At 33.6% G+C, this 14,128-nt stretch overlaps 2 protein-coding genes across 2 annotated transcripts; both read left to right on the top strand.

Annotated features, from left to right (window-relative positions):
* Positions 1-8,258: 8,258 nt before the first annotated feature.
* On the top strand, positions 8,259-8,963 carry LOC126753246 (uncharacterized). Its single transcript, XM_050464509.1, has 2 exons — positions 8,259-8,431; positions 8,496-8,963. The coding sequence occupies exons 1-2, from the start codon at positions 8,272-8,274 to the stop codon at positions 8,834-8,836; spliced, it is 501 nt and encodes a 166-aa protein (XP_050320466.1). The 5' UTR covers positions 8,259-8,271; the 3' UTR covers positions 8,837-8,963.
* A 2,633-nt stretch (positions 8,964-11,596) lies between these two features.
* On the top strand, positions 11,597-12,174 carry LOC126753248 (uncharacterized). The gene is made up of 2 exons (XM_050464511.1): positions 11,597-11,768; positions 11,834-12,174. Exons 1-2 carry the CDS (start codon positions 11,597-11,599, stop codon positions 12,172-12,174), a joined length of 513 nt encoding a protein of 170 aa, XP_050320468.1.
* Positions 12,175-14,128: the final 1,954 nt, after the last annotated feature.

Below are 14,128 nucleotides of genomic sequence, written 5' to 3' on the forward strand. Positions count from 1 at the left end.
CAATTTTCCAGCAGCGCGCAGCGCAAAGTAAGTTTAAAAATAAGATTATGAAAAACATTTAATTACTTATTTAAAAAAGGCCACTTGAACGCCTTCAATGCGTGCGCTGAAAACTTTTTCATTTACGAAAATTTCCAAGTAAAACATAGAAGCGAAAAGTAGCAACAACAATAATGCTCTTTTTACTCCACTCACTCATATTTACTTATATGAGCGAAGTGAGCTTGAGCTTTGAGTAGCATAAGATTTGTGAGCTGCCATCACTTGCATACCGTCAGGCGCTGTTGTCGACAAAAACTTGCGTTTTTGTTTCGCTGCTTCAACGCCTTAATACCGAGCTTTTTAATGTTGTTAAATATGCATGCATAAATATCTACAGACCTTCATATATACATATATATTAGAGTGATTCAAAAACAAATTTTTTTTTCGTTTGGTACTCGGAAAAATAGGTTCCTAGAGGAGTCTCTCCAAACATAAGTTTCTAATTGTAACTCCTCATATATTTTTTCTTATTATCATATATATCATAACATTAAAAAAAATATATATAATGTTCCACAAAAAAGGTCTATTATGATTTTTTCGTAAACCCAACCGTTTAAAAGATATTAAGGTTGAAGTTTAATTATTTTTGGGAAATTTTTTTTATTTCTTAAGAATTTTATAACTCAATGAAAAAAAATTATATATATAACCTATTTTTCAGAGTACAAAACGAAAAAAAATAATTTTTTTTGATCCACCCTAATATGCATTGATATATACATATATATATACCAACAGTCAAAGATGCATACAAAAACTCATATAGTATAACTACCAACATTTAAATATACATACAAACATGCATACACATACATATGTACATGCGCATTAATATTTCTGTTTTATTTATACCGTCGGCAAGCGGATTTTCATGCCTTTTTTTGGCAGTCAAAATTCGAGTTTGCTTTTGCTTTGTGTTTATTCTTTGGATATACTTTATTTCTTTCGCAAACATTTTTCTTCTTCTTGCGCGTGTGTTCTTCGCTTTTCTTCTTTATTGTTAAGTTTAATTGGCATTTCTCCTTAACTCGCTAACAATTCTTATTATGTGGCTCTTCTTTTTGCAGATCTTAATTAAAAACGCGTTAAAATTTATTGGTTTAAAATTATGCTGATCAAATGATGTGCTGTTCTTAATAACGGAATAAAGTAGAGTTTGAGAATAATGAGTATTTGAATTTTATATCGGTAATTAGTTCAAATTTGCGTAAAAATATAAAAATAATAATTAATTATCGGACTATTTTTTAGTGAAAAATGTTTAACTAAGTGGCAACCCTAATCAGAGCAGGTCGTTATTAAAGCTGCTTCTTTCAATTTTGGAACAAAATTAAATTAATTGTTTAATATAATACACTTGTATATAAAAAAATTAAAAGAGCTAAGTTCGGCAACTCCAACACACAGTATATACGTTGATAAAGTGATAATCGAGATTTCATTATCCGTCATTTATATATTTTTCAAATACCGTATTTGTGCAAAGTTTTATTCCGCTATCATCATTGGTTCCTAATGTACTATATATTATACAGAAAAGGCATCAGATGGAATTCAAAATAGCGTTATATTGGAAAAAGGCGTGGTTGTGAACCGATTTCACCCATATTTCGTACATCTCATCAGGGTGTTACCGGTGAAGTAGTTCCTGAGGTATGGTTTTGGTCCAGTCGTTGTTAAAAAAGCTGCTTCTTCTGCCATTTCTTCCGTAAAATTTAGTGTTTCTGACGTTTTTTGTTACGGTTAACAAAATTTTCAATAATTTTTTTGGTTATATAATTTTTAATTGTATATGGAAAAAAGGAAACCAAGCTATAAGTTTTCGAGATAAAAAAAACTTAGTGGCAACTCCCAAAAAAATTACGTCATAGTATGTGCGTTATAAAATTTCTGTAATTCTATATTTTTAAAACTGATTTTTATTTATTTTGTAATAAAGCTCAATTTTATATAAAGAAAATATAATAAAGAGGCAACACCAACGCAAAATATTTTAACTCTACTCGTTCTTATATATAACCCTATATCTGACTCTTTTAGTTTTAATTTAAAACAAAGTTCTTATTACTTTGTAATATAAAAATTCAAAATGGCAACCCCAACACACAGTTATCGTTTTAAAGCGAAATATTTAATTAAACATCAGACCACTTTTTACTAAAAAAATGTGGGCAACCCTTACAGAAATAAAACTGTCTTTTTTTAATAATTTTTTTAATATAACTTACTTAAAAAAACAAAATCAAAACAAGTGTGGTAAGTATGCCGTTATAAAAGCTGTTTCAAAAAATTTTTATTGTTTTGTAAAAAGCTCAATTTTATATAAAGAAAATATAATAAAGTGGCAACACCAACGCAAAATATGTCGTTCTTAAAGCTACATACATACTTCTCATAATTTAAAACAAAGTTCTTATTACTTTGTAATATAGTTCAACTTTATTTTCGAAATATTTAACCAAGTGGCAAGCCCCTGCAGAAATAACGTCATTTTTTTAATATAATTCAATTTTGTAATTTATAATTCAAAATCAGAGCAGGGTTTAAAATATGTCATTAAAGTTTTTAAAAATATTCACCACTTTTCAAAAAAAAAAAAAAATTAGAACAGGCTGGCAACCCTATCGTAAGGTATGTCTTTGTATAAACTGCTTCCTATAATAAAAAAAATCATATTATTTTGTAAAATAATTAAACATTATATACAAAAAATTTAACAAAGTGGCAACCCCTGCACAAATTCCGTCATTTTCAAGCAGCAACAAAGATTTTCGAAACAAAATTCAACTAATTTCGTGGTACAAGTCCATTTTATATTAAAAATTTATATAAAAATATTTTAAATTAAAAATTTATAAATTTATAACAGAGTGGTAACTCTAGCACAAAAAAACGTCGCTGCTCCTTAAAATTAAAAAACAAAGAATATTCGCAATATTTAGTAAAATATATTTTTTATGAAAAATTTATAACTGATTGGCAATGCCATCGCAAAATTTGTCATTGCTCCTTAAAATTAGGAAAAAGATATACATACATGCCATATTTTGTAAACTACTTCAATTTAATTTTTTTAATTAAAAAAATTTAGCTGAGTGGCAACTACAACTCAAGGCATAAATATCACAATTCATAATTTTTCATTATAAATTATATTTCTTACAATTTGCTTTTTAGATTTTTTTAATAAATTCCTGACAATACCTTAAAATATCTAAAATAATTAAATTAATAGTTGGCAACCCTGTATTAATGTTCAAATAATTGAGTTTTTATGATGCTGTTAAAACTGTCAACTCTAATTTTAAACTCAAATTAGAATAATTTGTATAATTAAATTTTTGTTTCTAACATGTGGCAACGCTAAATTACAAACATTTAAAAATTATAATTTTTTTCAATTTAAGAAATTGTACTAATTATTTAACATAAAAATACTACATTTTTCATTGGCTTTAAGAAATTTCTTGAACACTAAAATAATGTATATATAGAAATATAATATGTTTGTTTTCCAAACCATGAACAACAACAACAACAAAACCACTTAATTACGAACAATCAAGCTTTAAATTAAGCATGACACATTATTACAAGTCGCCAGCTGGCAAGCGAGCTGCTTAAAATGGCGCGGCGTAGAAAGCGAAAATCTGTCAACTGTATGTACATACTGCATATCTATGCTATAATATGTCGTCGTTGAATAAATACCCTTTTTAAGGCTACACAACTTTATCAAATTAGAAATTCTTACAAACTCTTTAAGGTTGCCTTCTTTCAAGGTTCTAAATATGTTATCGCGCTGGTCGATATTTGTATTACTCCTAAGCGTTTACGCAATGAATTAGTGAGCAATTCGTACACTTGCAACAGAATGATACAGTTATATGGTACTCTTAGAATTTCAATAACTGCAACAGAGAATTGTGAGTACAGCTGGTATTTTTGATTTGCACTACCCATACAGTAGAGAGCCTTCAAAGCGCTAGCAGCTTGGGAGGAAAAATTTGAGGGGGTTGTAAAAAAAAAAATACAAGATGGTGATAAGAAAGTTTTAGGAAAATGAGATGGTGATGAGATATTCTAGCATTACCACGATTCATACCCGAAACTTTAAAGTTGTGTAATGTGTTTAACCGATTAATAAGAAATATTTGAGATTTATCCTATTTGATGTAATGCCATGATGATTTCCAACAATTTGGATGCTCGATTCAAATTTTCATAGCTTCAAATAAGCTATCTCTGTCACTCTAGATAGTTGTCTCTGTGATAAATCTTGCCAACATTATTTCTGCCCTAATAGCGTTTGGCAAAAGTCCAATTTATTATATGCTATGTTCGTCACTCACCTATTCCCGTCCTGCTATATGGTGCAGAGTCTACGATGAAACATTTCTTCAGCAACCGATGAGTCGACGTTTCATTGTCCAAGATGCAAAATTCTGCATAAAATTTCATGTCTTTGAGCGCATTGTACATAGCAAGATATACGAATTTGCTTGTGATTTGCACTCGACCCATCTGAAATATGTTTCAGACAGCGGCTGCGCTTATCAAAAATCCAACGCTGGCAGCCTGGGAGGTGCTACTTCGCCTGGGGTTGTAGAATAAAGACATCATTTGTAAGGACCAGGATGGAGAAGGATTTCCTAGCTTGGAATATACAATTGGCGCCACGTGCGAAAAGAAGAAACGATGGCGAGCTGTTGCGAGACTCGGCTATAATCAAAATTTTGCGGTGTCTACGCCAATTAAGAAGAAGAAGAAGAAATAAACAGCTGACAAGCCCACACTAATTGCCATATGTAGCGCAATCTTCTCAGAAATAAAAAAGTAACACTAAATCAGTAAAATTTTTCACAAGTATAAAAGAAATAAAAATAATCTAGGAATTTTTTTTTTTGCATTTAAAATTGTTTAGTAATAGGTTGTCAAAAAAGTCTTGCGGTATTTTCGCTAGTTGGCGCTGAAAGCGCGTAGTTCTAGTTTTATCGTCGTCGCATCGGGTCATGCTATACCTTTTTGGAAAGCTCATTTCACGCGCTAACACGTGTTTGATTGATTGTCGTTTCTTTTAAGTCGTTCGTGAGTTATAGCGTCGCAAACATGGAGCAAAATAAAGAGAAAATACGGCATATTTTGCAGTACTACTACGATAAAGGCAAAAATGCATCTCAAGCCGCCAATAAAATTTGTGCAGTTTATGGACCCGATACAGTTTCCATTTCCACCGCACAACGATGGTTTCAACGTTTTCGTTCTGGTGTAGAGGTGGTCGAAGATGCGCCACGCTCCGGAAGGCCTGTCGTCGAAAATTGCGATAAAATCGCTGAATTGGTCGAAAGAGACCGGCATGGTAGCAGCCATAGCATCGGTCAAGAGCTGGGCATGAGTCATCAAAAATACATTTCAATTTCAATAAAAAACAAAAAAATTCAATAAAAATACCGCAGTACTTTTTTGACAACCCATTATTAAAAAAAATCATATTTCTTATGTTAAATTATGTGTATGCCGGTAAAAGCCTTGCCACTGCTGCTTCCACTTCAGTCAAACAGCCAATTATCCAACTTCGTTGCACAAAGCCGAAGTGCAACGCGTACACACAAGTCCACACATGCGTACAATAGCGTTTAAATGAAGAAAACGAAATGAAATGAAGCCATAGAAAGAGTAACTACTTTTATTATTCAAGATATGTTGCTAGGTTTGAGTGTGTGTGTGATGAAAAAAAGTTAATACACAACATAAAAATGTATGTATTTAATTGTATAAAAATATGAATGCACATACTGTTGCACAACATGCCAGTCGCCTACACAGCAGCTTTCTCTCCGAGCAGCAAGCACCGCGGCTTACATATTATGCAGCGCTTGACTATAAGCAGTCTTTGTTATAGAAAAATGCAGAGGCTTCTTTATTCTTATATGCTATATACACATACATACATATACAGAAAACTATGTATAAATATGCAAATAGCATTTACTCAACCATCAAAAGGATATTAAAATGTATACATGCATTCGCACAATATCCTTTATGGTATTATAAAAGCAAATTTCCTGTATTTGAAAGAAAATTTCAAAACAACTTGTAAGGGGTTTTCGTATAGCGATGATATGATTTTTAAGTGTCGTTTCGACCTCTTTGACCAAGACAAAGAACGGCTCGAAGTAAGGAAAATATTGCCGCCGTTCCGGCCAGTATTGCTGAAGACCGCAATTTGTCGATTACAAGACTTTTAAGAATTGGGACTGTCTCAAATCATAACAATAAACCATAAAAAGAATTTAGACTTGTATTCTTCTAATTGTATTCACATAATTGTTCTCACTCAGGAACTGATGCCTTTGAACCACCATAAACGAATTTGCCAATTTTTCCTTCGAACAACTTGAAAACGATAACGATTTTTTAAAAAATCATCCTCTCCGATGAAGCTAGCTTTCATCTGAGTGGTGCGGTAAATAAATTAAACCGTCGCTTCTGGTGCGAAGAAAACCCACAAATAATTCGTGAACAATCATTACAGTCACCTAAATTGACAATATGGTTTGGTTTTCGGTCTGGGGGAATCATCGGTCCATACTTCTTTCGAAATTAAGCTGATGACACCGGAGTGCAGTATAGATCGCTGATAACCAACTTTTTATGGCCGCAATTATAAAAAATTTATCTTGAAAACATCACCTTCCAAAAGGACGGGGTTGCATGCCACACACAGCACACGTAACAATCGAATTATTACGAGAAAAGTTCGGAGATTCGATTATTTGAAGAAATTGTAACAGTGAATGACCTCCAAGCAATTGTGATCTAACACCATCAGACTACTTCTTGAGGGTTTAGTTTAAGTCACTCAGACACTCTTCAAGCTTTAGAAATCAATATTGAAAGTCTTTTTATGACATACGACTTGATCAGGCAACTGGACCGCAGAAATTGTTCTCTATTTCATTGAATAGTACAGGTTCAATGGAATATTGTCGTAATGACTTCAGCCAACTACATTAGATCTTAGCGAAATGAACGAATCTTATGACGATTTTATAACTCGCCTACATACGACAGTCGGTTATAAGTAACCAGAACGAACCCGGAGTTTTATCCAGCCAAGGAGTATCAACTCCGAACCATTCTTTAGAAATGTTTTGTGCCGCTTTTTCAAAAAAAAGGTGGTTATAAAATTTCAAAGAAAGTAGACTTCATTTAATTCAATAGAGCAGGTTAAAATGAGTCTGGCCGCATATAAATATATTGAGACTGGTAAGTGAGTTTCTTCGCGGAATCGCCAATGACGAAGTTATAACTCTAATTGAAAACAATTAATGATACATCGTCAACGCTGTAGACTACCTTTTAAGGACGTACTATTATTTAAGCTCCTTTTGCTGTTTGGGATCCACTCAACGTGAATAAAAGCTCGCCTGGACTGTGGTTGTAGATAATATGCCGACTTATGATAGAAAAATAGTCTGCTGATAATATCAATTAATCCATGCAACCCTCATAATATCAATTGGACTAATTGATCTCCAATTGATATTATCAGGGTTGCGTTTTGTTTAAGTTAACATATAATTGGAGATCAATTAATCCAATTAAGTGGACAGTGGCAGGACTAGCTTGTCTATATATATCTTTATATTTAATATATTGTCCGCTTATTAGATTTTCCTTAATAAGCAGCAATGGCCAATATGCATGGTTAATGGAGATGTCCGCTTAATAGAGCGTCAGTTTAAAAGAGCTTTCACTGTAATTTCGAAGTATATGTAAGTTTACAAAAATTAATCATACACGTATGTATGTATATTAGGCCGAGCTTCATATCCTACTAGGCTTCCATCGCTGTTAATACACACACAAACTAAAATTTTACATATTCGAAATCCACTTATATGTTTAAAATTAGACGGCGCTTATCCAAAGGTCTCCATTGTTGAAAAATTTTCTGTCGTACTTTTGTTCAGCGCGATTTCGAACCCACGATCCATTAGGCGAATGTCATGAACTTTAATCACCCGCATACGTTCCCTAAATTTACTAACCATATCAGTAAAATTACCTTTCATAAAAATATAAGCAATTTAATGGAACCAAATATGCTTCAGGCATGACCCATTAATATTATTATGCCAAATTTTACGGTATAAAATCTTTAAATTGGCGATTTCTTGCCATTATTCGCCTTTTCGAATTCATGCATTGAAGAAAATGTTCGTCACTAGTCGTCTACTCGCCAAGATTTGCGCATTAGTTTTCGCACTTTATATAATTATATGTGAAGGTGGGCAAGAGGACGCTTGGAATTGCTTAGAGCCCCGATGTTGCTCTATTGACTTTAGCAAAATGGTGGTAACGGTGGATTTCTTATGTAAGTACGGAAACTAAACTACAAAAAAAAACATTTTTCTATTATTTTATTTTTGTAAACGCAGTGTATGCGTGTGGTGAAAAGGTGGATAATGAGTGGACGTATAGTTTGTTTTTGGACACCGGCGAAGAGATGGACTACATTGCCTATCATCCATATCAGGCGTTGGACGAGACACAATACTGTGGTGAAATTTGCGAGAAAATCTTGGTTTGCATAAAATCACACGCATTCAAAGTGTCCGGGGATATGGGCGGTTCCGCCGAGTGGTGTTTCCAGGGAAATGTTGATGTGAATAACGATACTATATATAAAGAAGAAAATATTTGTTTGACCTTCCACGAAGATGTCGTTGATATACCAAGTAACGTGGTGACTTTCCTTTCAAGTTCAAATATTTGGTAAAATGTGGCCAGTACAGTAAATATTTTTAACGTTGCGGAGAGTAAATATATGATTTGTAAAAGTCTTTGCATAAGATATTTTTTTCGCAGCAAAGGTGGAATTTTAGACAATAAAATATCAAAATAAACGAAAAGTTATTTCTGCTTTATATTGGAACGGATGTCTTTAAACAGGAATCACATCTATTATATTGCGCTCTCTTACCCTTTTCCACTATAACTCTCTCTATATCAAAGCTTTCTCGCTCTTTTTTGCTATCGTCTGCTCTCACCTTTTGGAAGAGAAGAATCACAAATATTATATTGTGCTCTCAATTACTCTAAACTTTCCTTTTCAAAGCTTTCTCTTTCTTTTCTGCTATCGTTTCTTCTCTTCTCACTTCTTTTTTTCTCTATAATTTTCTATACCCATTTTCTTTCCACAATTTTCATTGCGTAAAAGTTTCATATTAGTTTCAGAAATTATAGAAATATTTTATTCTTCTTTTTAATTGGCGTATACACCGCTTACGCGATTATAGCCGAGTTAACAACAGCGCGCCAGTCGTTTCTTCTTTTCGCTACGTGGCGCCAGTTGGATATTCCAAGCGAAGCCAGGCCCTTCTCCACTTGGTCCTTCCAACGGAGTGGAGGTCTTCCTCTTCCTCTGCCTCCCCCGGCGGGTACTGCGTCGAATACTTTCAGAGCTGGAGTGTTTTCATCCATCCGGACAACATGACCTAGCCAGCGTAGCCGCTGCCTTTTAATTCGCTGAACTATGTCAATGTCGTCGTATATCTCGTACAGCTCATCGTTCCATCGAATGTGATATTCGCCGTGGCCAATGCGCAAAGGACCATAAATCTTTCGCAGAATTTTTCTCTCGAAAACTCGTAACGTCGACTCATCGGTTGCTGTCATCGCCCAAGCCTCTGCACCATATAGCAGGACGGGAATTATGAGCGACTTATAGAGTTTAGCTTTTGTTCGTCGAGAGAGGACTTTACTTTTCAATTGCCTACTCAGTCCGAAGTAGCACCTGTTGGCAAGAGCAATCCTGTGTTGGATTTCCAGGCTGACATTGTTGGTGGTGTTAATACTGGTTCCTAAGTAGACGAAATTATCTACAACTTCAAAGTTATGACTGTCAACAGTGACGTGAGAGCCAAGTCGCGAGAGCGACGACTGTTTGTTTGATGACAGGAGATATTTCGTTTTGCCCTCGTTCACTGCCAGACCCATTTTCTGTGCTTCCTTGTCCAGCCTGGAGAAAGCAGAACTAACGGCGCGGGTGTTGAGGCCGATGATATCAACTTCTTCATGGTCGGGAGCGTCTGCTCCATCGTCATCGATTGGGGAATCGGGTTCTCCTTCTCCCGGTGTTGTGCGTTCACTGCCATTCAGCAGACTGGAGAAGTGTTCCCTCCATAATTTAAGTATGCTCTGGGCATCAGTGACTAGATCACCTTTGGGGGTTCTACAAGAGTATGCTCCGGTCTTGAAACCTTCTGTAAGCCGCCTCAGTTTTTATACCTTCTTTGCCCACCCTGGCGTTAAAATTGCCAAGCACGATTTTGACATCGTTGACATGTTTCGCCTTCTCACATTAGCTCGCCTTCGAACGGATGTTCTTAGGCTACCCAGAGGATACTTGGTCAAAGACCGGAAGTAGTGAGCTGCTTGAGCCATGTGTAAAAGAATCGTTTCCGGCCACTCCCAAGTGAATGGCGATCAGAGAACTTTCCTCACTTGCGTGAACTTCTACACATGACTCCATCCTGGTGGTTTTTTGTAGCAGCCGTATAAAGAACTGAAACTGTCATGGTTTGTTGTGGATCGATAAGTACTACGGAAGCTCTAAATGTTGGAAAAAAAATGTTCGAAAGGGATTTTCTAAACCTTTCGATGCTATTAAAGATCAGCGACTTCTCTAAGATTCGTCGCAGATTCATCTAGGTATATAATGGTTATCATTTCATGACATCAGTCGCAAAATTTTTTTCATTTGAAATTCTTAGGCTTGGCTCACCCTATTGTACATATATATTTAATCTTACTATATCTCAATTTCTCCCAGACCATCTCTTTTTAATTATTTTAACTTTTAGTTAAGTCTTGCTACCAAAAAGTACCAATTTCTTCTTGAAAAGGGTTGCTTTGAGCGTCACCAATTTTTTTTGCCCCATTTGCTTAACGATCCACCACGTACACTGGGGGAGGTATCGATATTGAGGCTGCAGAGTTTGTTCGCATCAAGCGCAGGCATCCTAACTACTCCTCTTGGGGATAGCAACTAAACTTCCTCTGGTATCGCAAAGGACCAAATTGGTCTATGCGCGGCATATTGGCTTTCTATACTAACCTAACCTAATCTAAATGTATTTGAAAGCTCAATTTTATTATCTAATTTTCGTGTTGAAATTCTGAAGCATCGATCCATAAAATCTTAAGATATATGATATTTTGATAGTTTTCTGGAAAGTGAGATTAAGTTACTGACAAAATTTCACATTTTTGACATTTCGACAGACCGTATTACATACCGTTTTATTAAGAGATGAAATCAAACATCACACCCTCAACTAAAAATAGATATATATATATATAGATGTAAGCATTTTAAATATTCAATATTTTTTATATTAAATTTTAAGTGCCGGAACAAAGTTGCCACTAATTTGAATTGTCATGCTTTTTTGCAAGCTTTTTCATTGGTATTTTACACGCCACAAGCAATGCGTATTATTTATTTATGTTACTTCCTCACTTGAACATCTTAGAAATGTTATTATGCCGCTCTAAACACTTCCGCTTTTTTATATTAAACTCGCTGGTTCTTGCTCTAAGCTTCGTATTACTAATCGAGTCCAAGAAAGAACACGCATGGCACTGCATGGTGGAGAAATGCTGCTCTATCGATTTTAGTAAAATGATGAGATCCGTGGATTATGTGCGTAAGTTGATATAAAATATTTTTACTGAACACTCACTAATCCCCTCTTCTTACTTGCCTACAAAGTTTACGTCTGTGGCATAAAGAAGGGCAAGAAGTTGCATTACAAGCTTTATTTTGACAGCGGCGGCAAAATGGATCTCATTGCCTATGAGCCCGTAAAGCAGCTTGATGAGACGGAATATTGTGTTGCTGTTTGTAATGTTGCTGAAATTTGTTTTAAAAGCACAACATTCACCGTAACTCCTATTAATAACGGTACGGCTGAATGGTGTTTTGAAGGCAGTATTGTTGTGGAGAATGAAACTGTATTTTATGAAGAAAATGTTTGCATAAAATTTTATAATTCAACAGTGGAATTTCCGCCATATATAGAGGAGTATATGAAGGCGCATAAGCTTTGGTAGAATGCGAGAATGATCCATTACTTTATTTGTAAATATTGTAAAATTGCTTGAAAAATATTGACAATTTTCAGACAACACGGAGAGGCTAGCATTAAATAGGGTAGTACGATACTTAAGAACGCATGAAGCATTTTCAAACGCCTTTTAATAAACGCATATCTCTCTGGTGGCTATAATGTTTCGAGATTAAAGGTGTAACATTTCAAAACCCTCCCTTAAAAATTGAGCTCATCTTTAAATACAAGGGCACACCTGAAAGCAGCTCTTACTAGAACTGGCTCCATGATCATATCCAATAATTGTCCTTAGCTTTAGCAGAAATCTTACAATCGCCACAATCATGCACATAATGCACTCAACTTTGGACGCTCTATATCTATGTTAACTAACCCCTTATTTCTAAATAATTCTGGCCGGAAATTTTTTTGTACCGGATTGTTCGGTATAAAATTCAGACGATTTGGTAAGCTTTAGGTAAAACATTTGATAAATTGAAAGAAAAAATTTGTTAAGTAGAAAATAGTAATAACTATTAAAAGAAGACCATCAAACCCAATAGTTTTAATAAGGCTTATGTTGAAAATTTTGTGATAAAGGTTGCCACCTATTTGCATTTCAAAGTCGGAAAATTGAAAAATATAAAAAATAATTTGAATATGAATACTAAACTGAAAATGAGAAGACATAAAGTTAATCTCTAGAGAGGATTGCCACCTGTTTTCCAATTTTTTATTAGAAAATTTTATTATGTGGAATATGAAAATCGAGCTATGTACATTGTACATATATACATATATAGTTTTAATAAGGCTTATGTTGAAAAGTTTATGAAGAAGGTTGCCACCTATTTCAAAATTTTAAATAAAAAACTTGATAAGTAAAAAATATTAATGACCATTAAACCAAAAAGTTTTAAGAACGTTTATGTTGAACATTTTATGAATAAGGTTGCCACCTATTAACATTTTTAAGTCTGAAAACTTGAAAATGTAAAAAATAATTTCAATATGAGTACTAAATTGACAGACAGACGAAAGTATATTTACGGAGAAAGTTGCCACCCGTTTTCAAATCTAAAGTAGCAAACTTCACAAACTGAAAGTATTAAAGGTTAAAATCGGGCTACAAAGTTTTAAGAACGTTTATACTTGAAAATGAAAAAAAAAAGTTGCCACCTATTTGCATTTTTTTAAAGCCGATAGTATATAAGATAAGAAAAATTTAAATACTTATGGTTAGTATACTCAAAGGGTTTAAGAAGGTTTATATTGAAAATATTTCCAAAGAAGGTTGCCACCTGCTTCGAAATTTTGGTGAAAAATTTATTAACTGAAAACATTAAATATTGTATGGATATCAAACAAAATAATTTCAAAGATACATATTTGTAATTGACAGTAAATTTATGAAAGTTGCCACATACATAATTAAACATTTAAAACTAATAATGCATAGGATAAAAAATGTTGAAATAAGAGTACCAAAGAAAAAAGAAGAGAAAATGGTTGCAGTAGAGTCAAAGGGGTTAAAGTTTAAAATATTTTGGAAGAAGGTTGCCACCCGTTTTGAAATTTTAAATGAAAAATTTAGTTAAAAACTTTAAAAATTGTATGACTATCAAAATAAACAATTTTAAGGAGATTTGTAAAGAACAATTAATTGATGAAGGTTGCCATATAATTTAAACATTTAAAACAAATAATTTATAAGATAAAAAATGTTGGAATTTTGGAATTAGAGTATCAAAGAAGAACGATTTGAGAAAGAAAGTTACCACCTGGTTTAAAATTTATGTAAAAAACTTGAAAACCAAAAGAAATTAAATACAAATATTACACTAAATAATTTAAATTGTATGTAAAAATGTTGACAACCAAAATATATTCAATAGGAATATTACACTAAATAATTTTAAGGATATTGCCAGTTGACCATATATGTAAGGAAGGTAGCC

The sequence above is a fragment of the Bactrocera neohumeralis genome, chromosome 3, assembly GCF_024586455.1.
Source record: "Bactrocera neohumeralis isolate Rockhampton chromosome 3, APGP_CSIRO_Bneo_wtdbg2-racon-allhic-juicebox.fasta_v2, whole genome shotgun sequence".
NCBI classification, from domain to species: Eukaryota; Metazoa; Arthropoda; class Insecta; order Diptera; family Tephritidae; genus Bactrocera; species Bactrocera neohumeralis.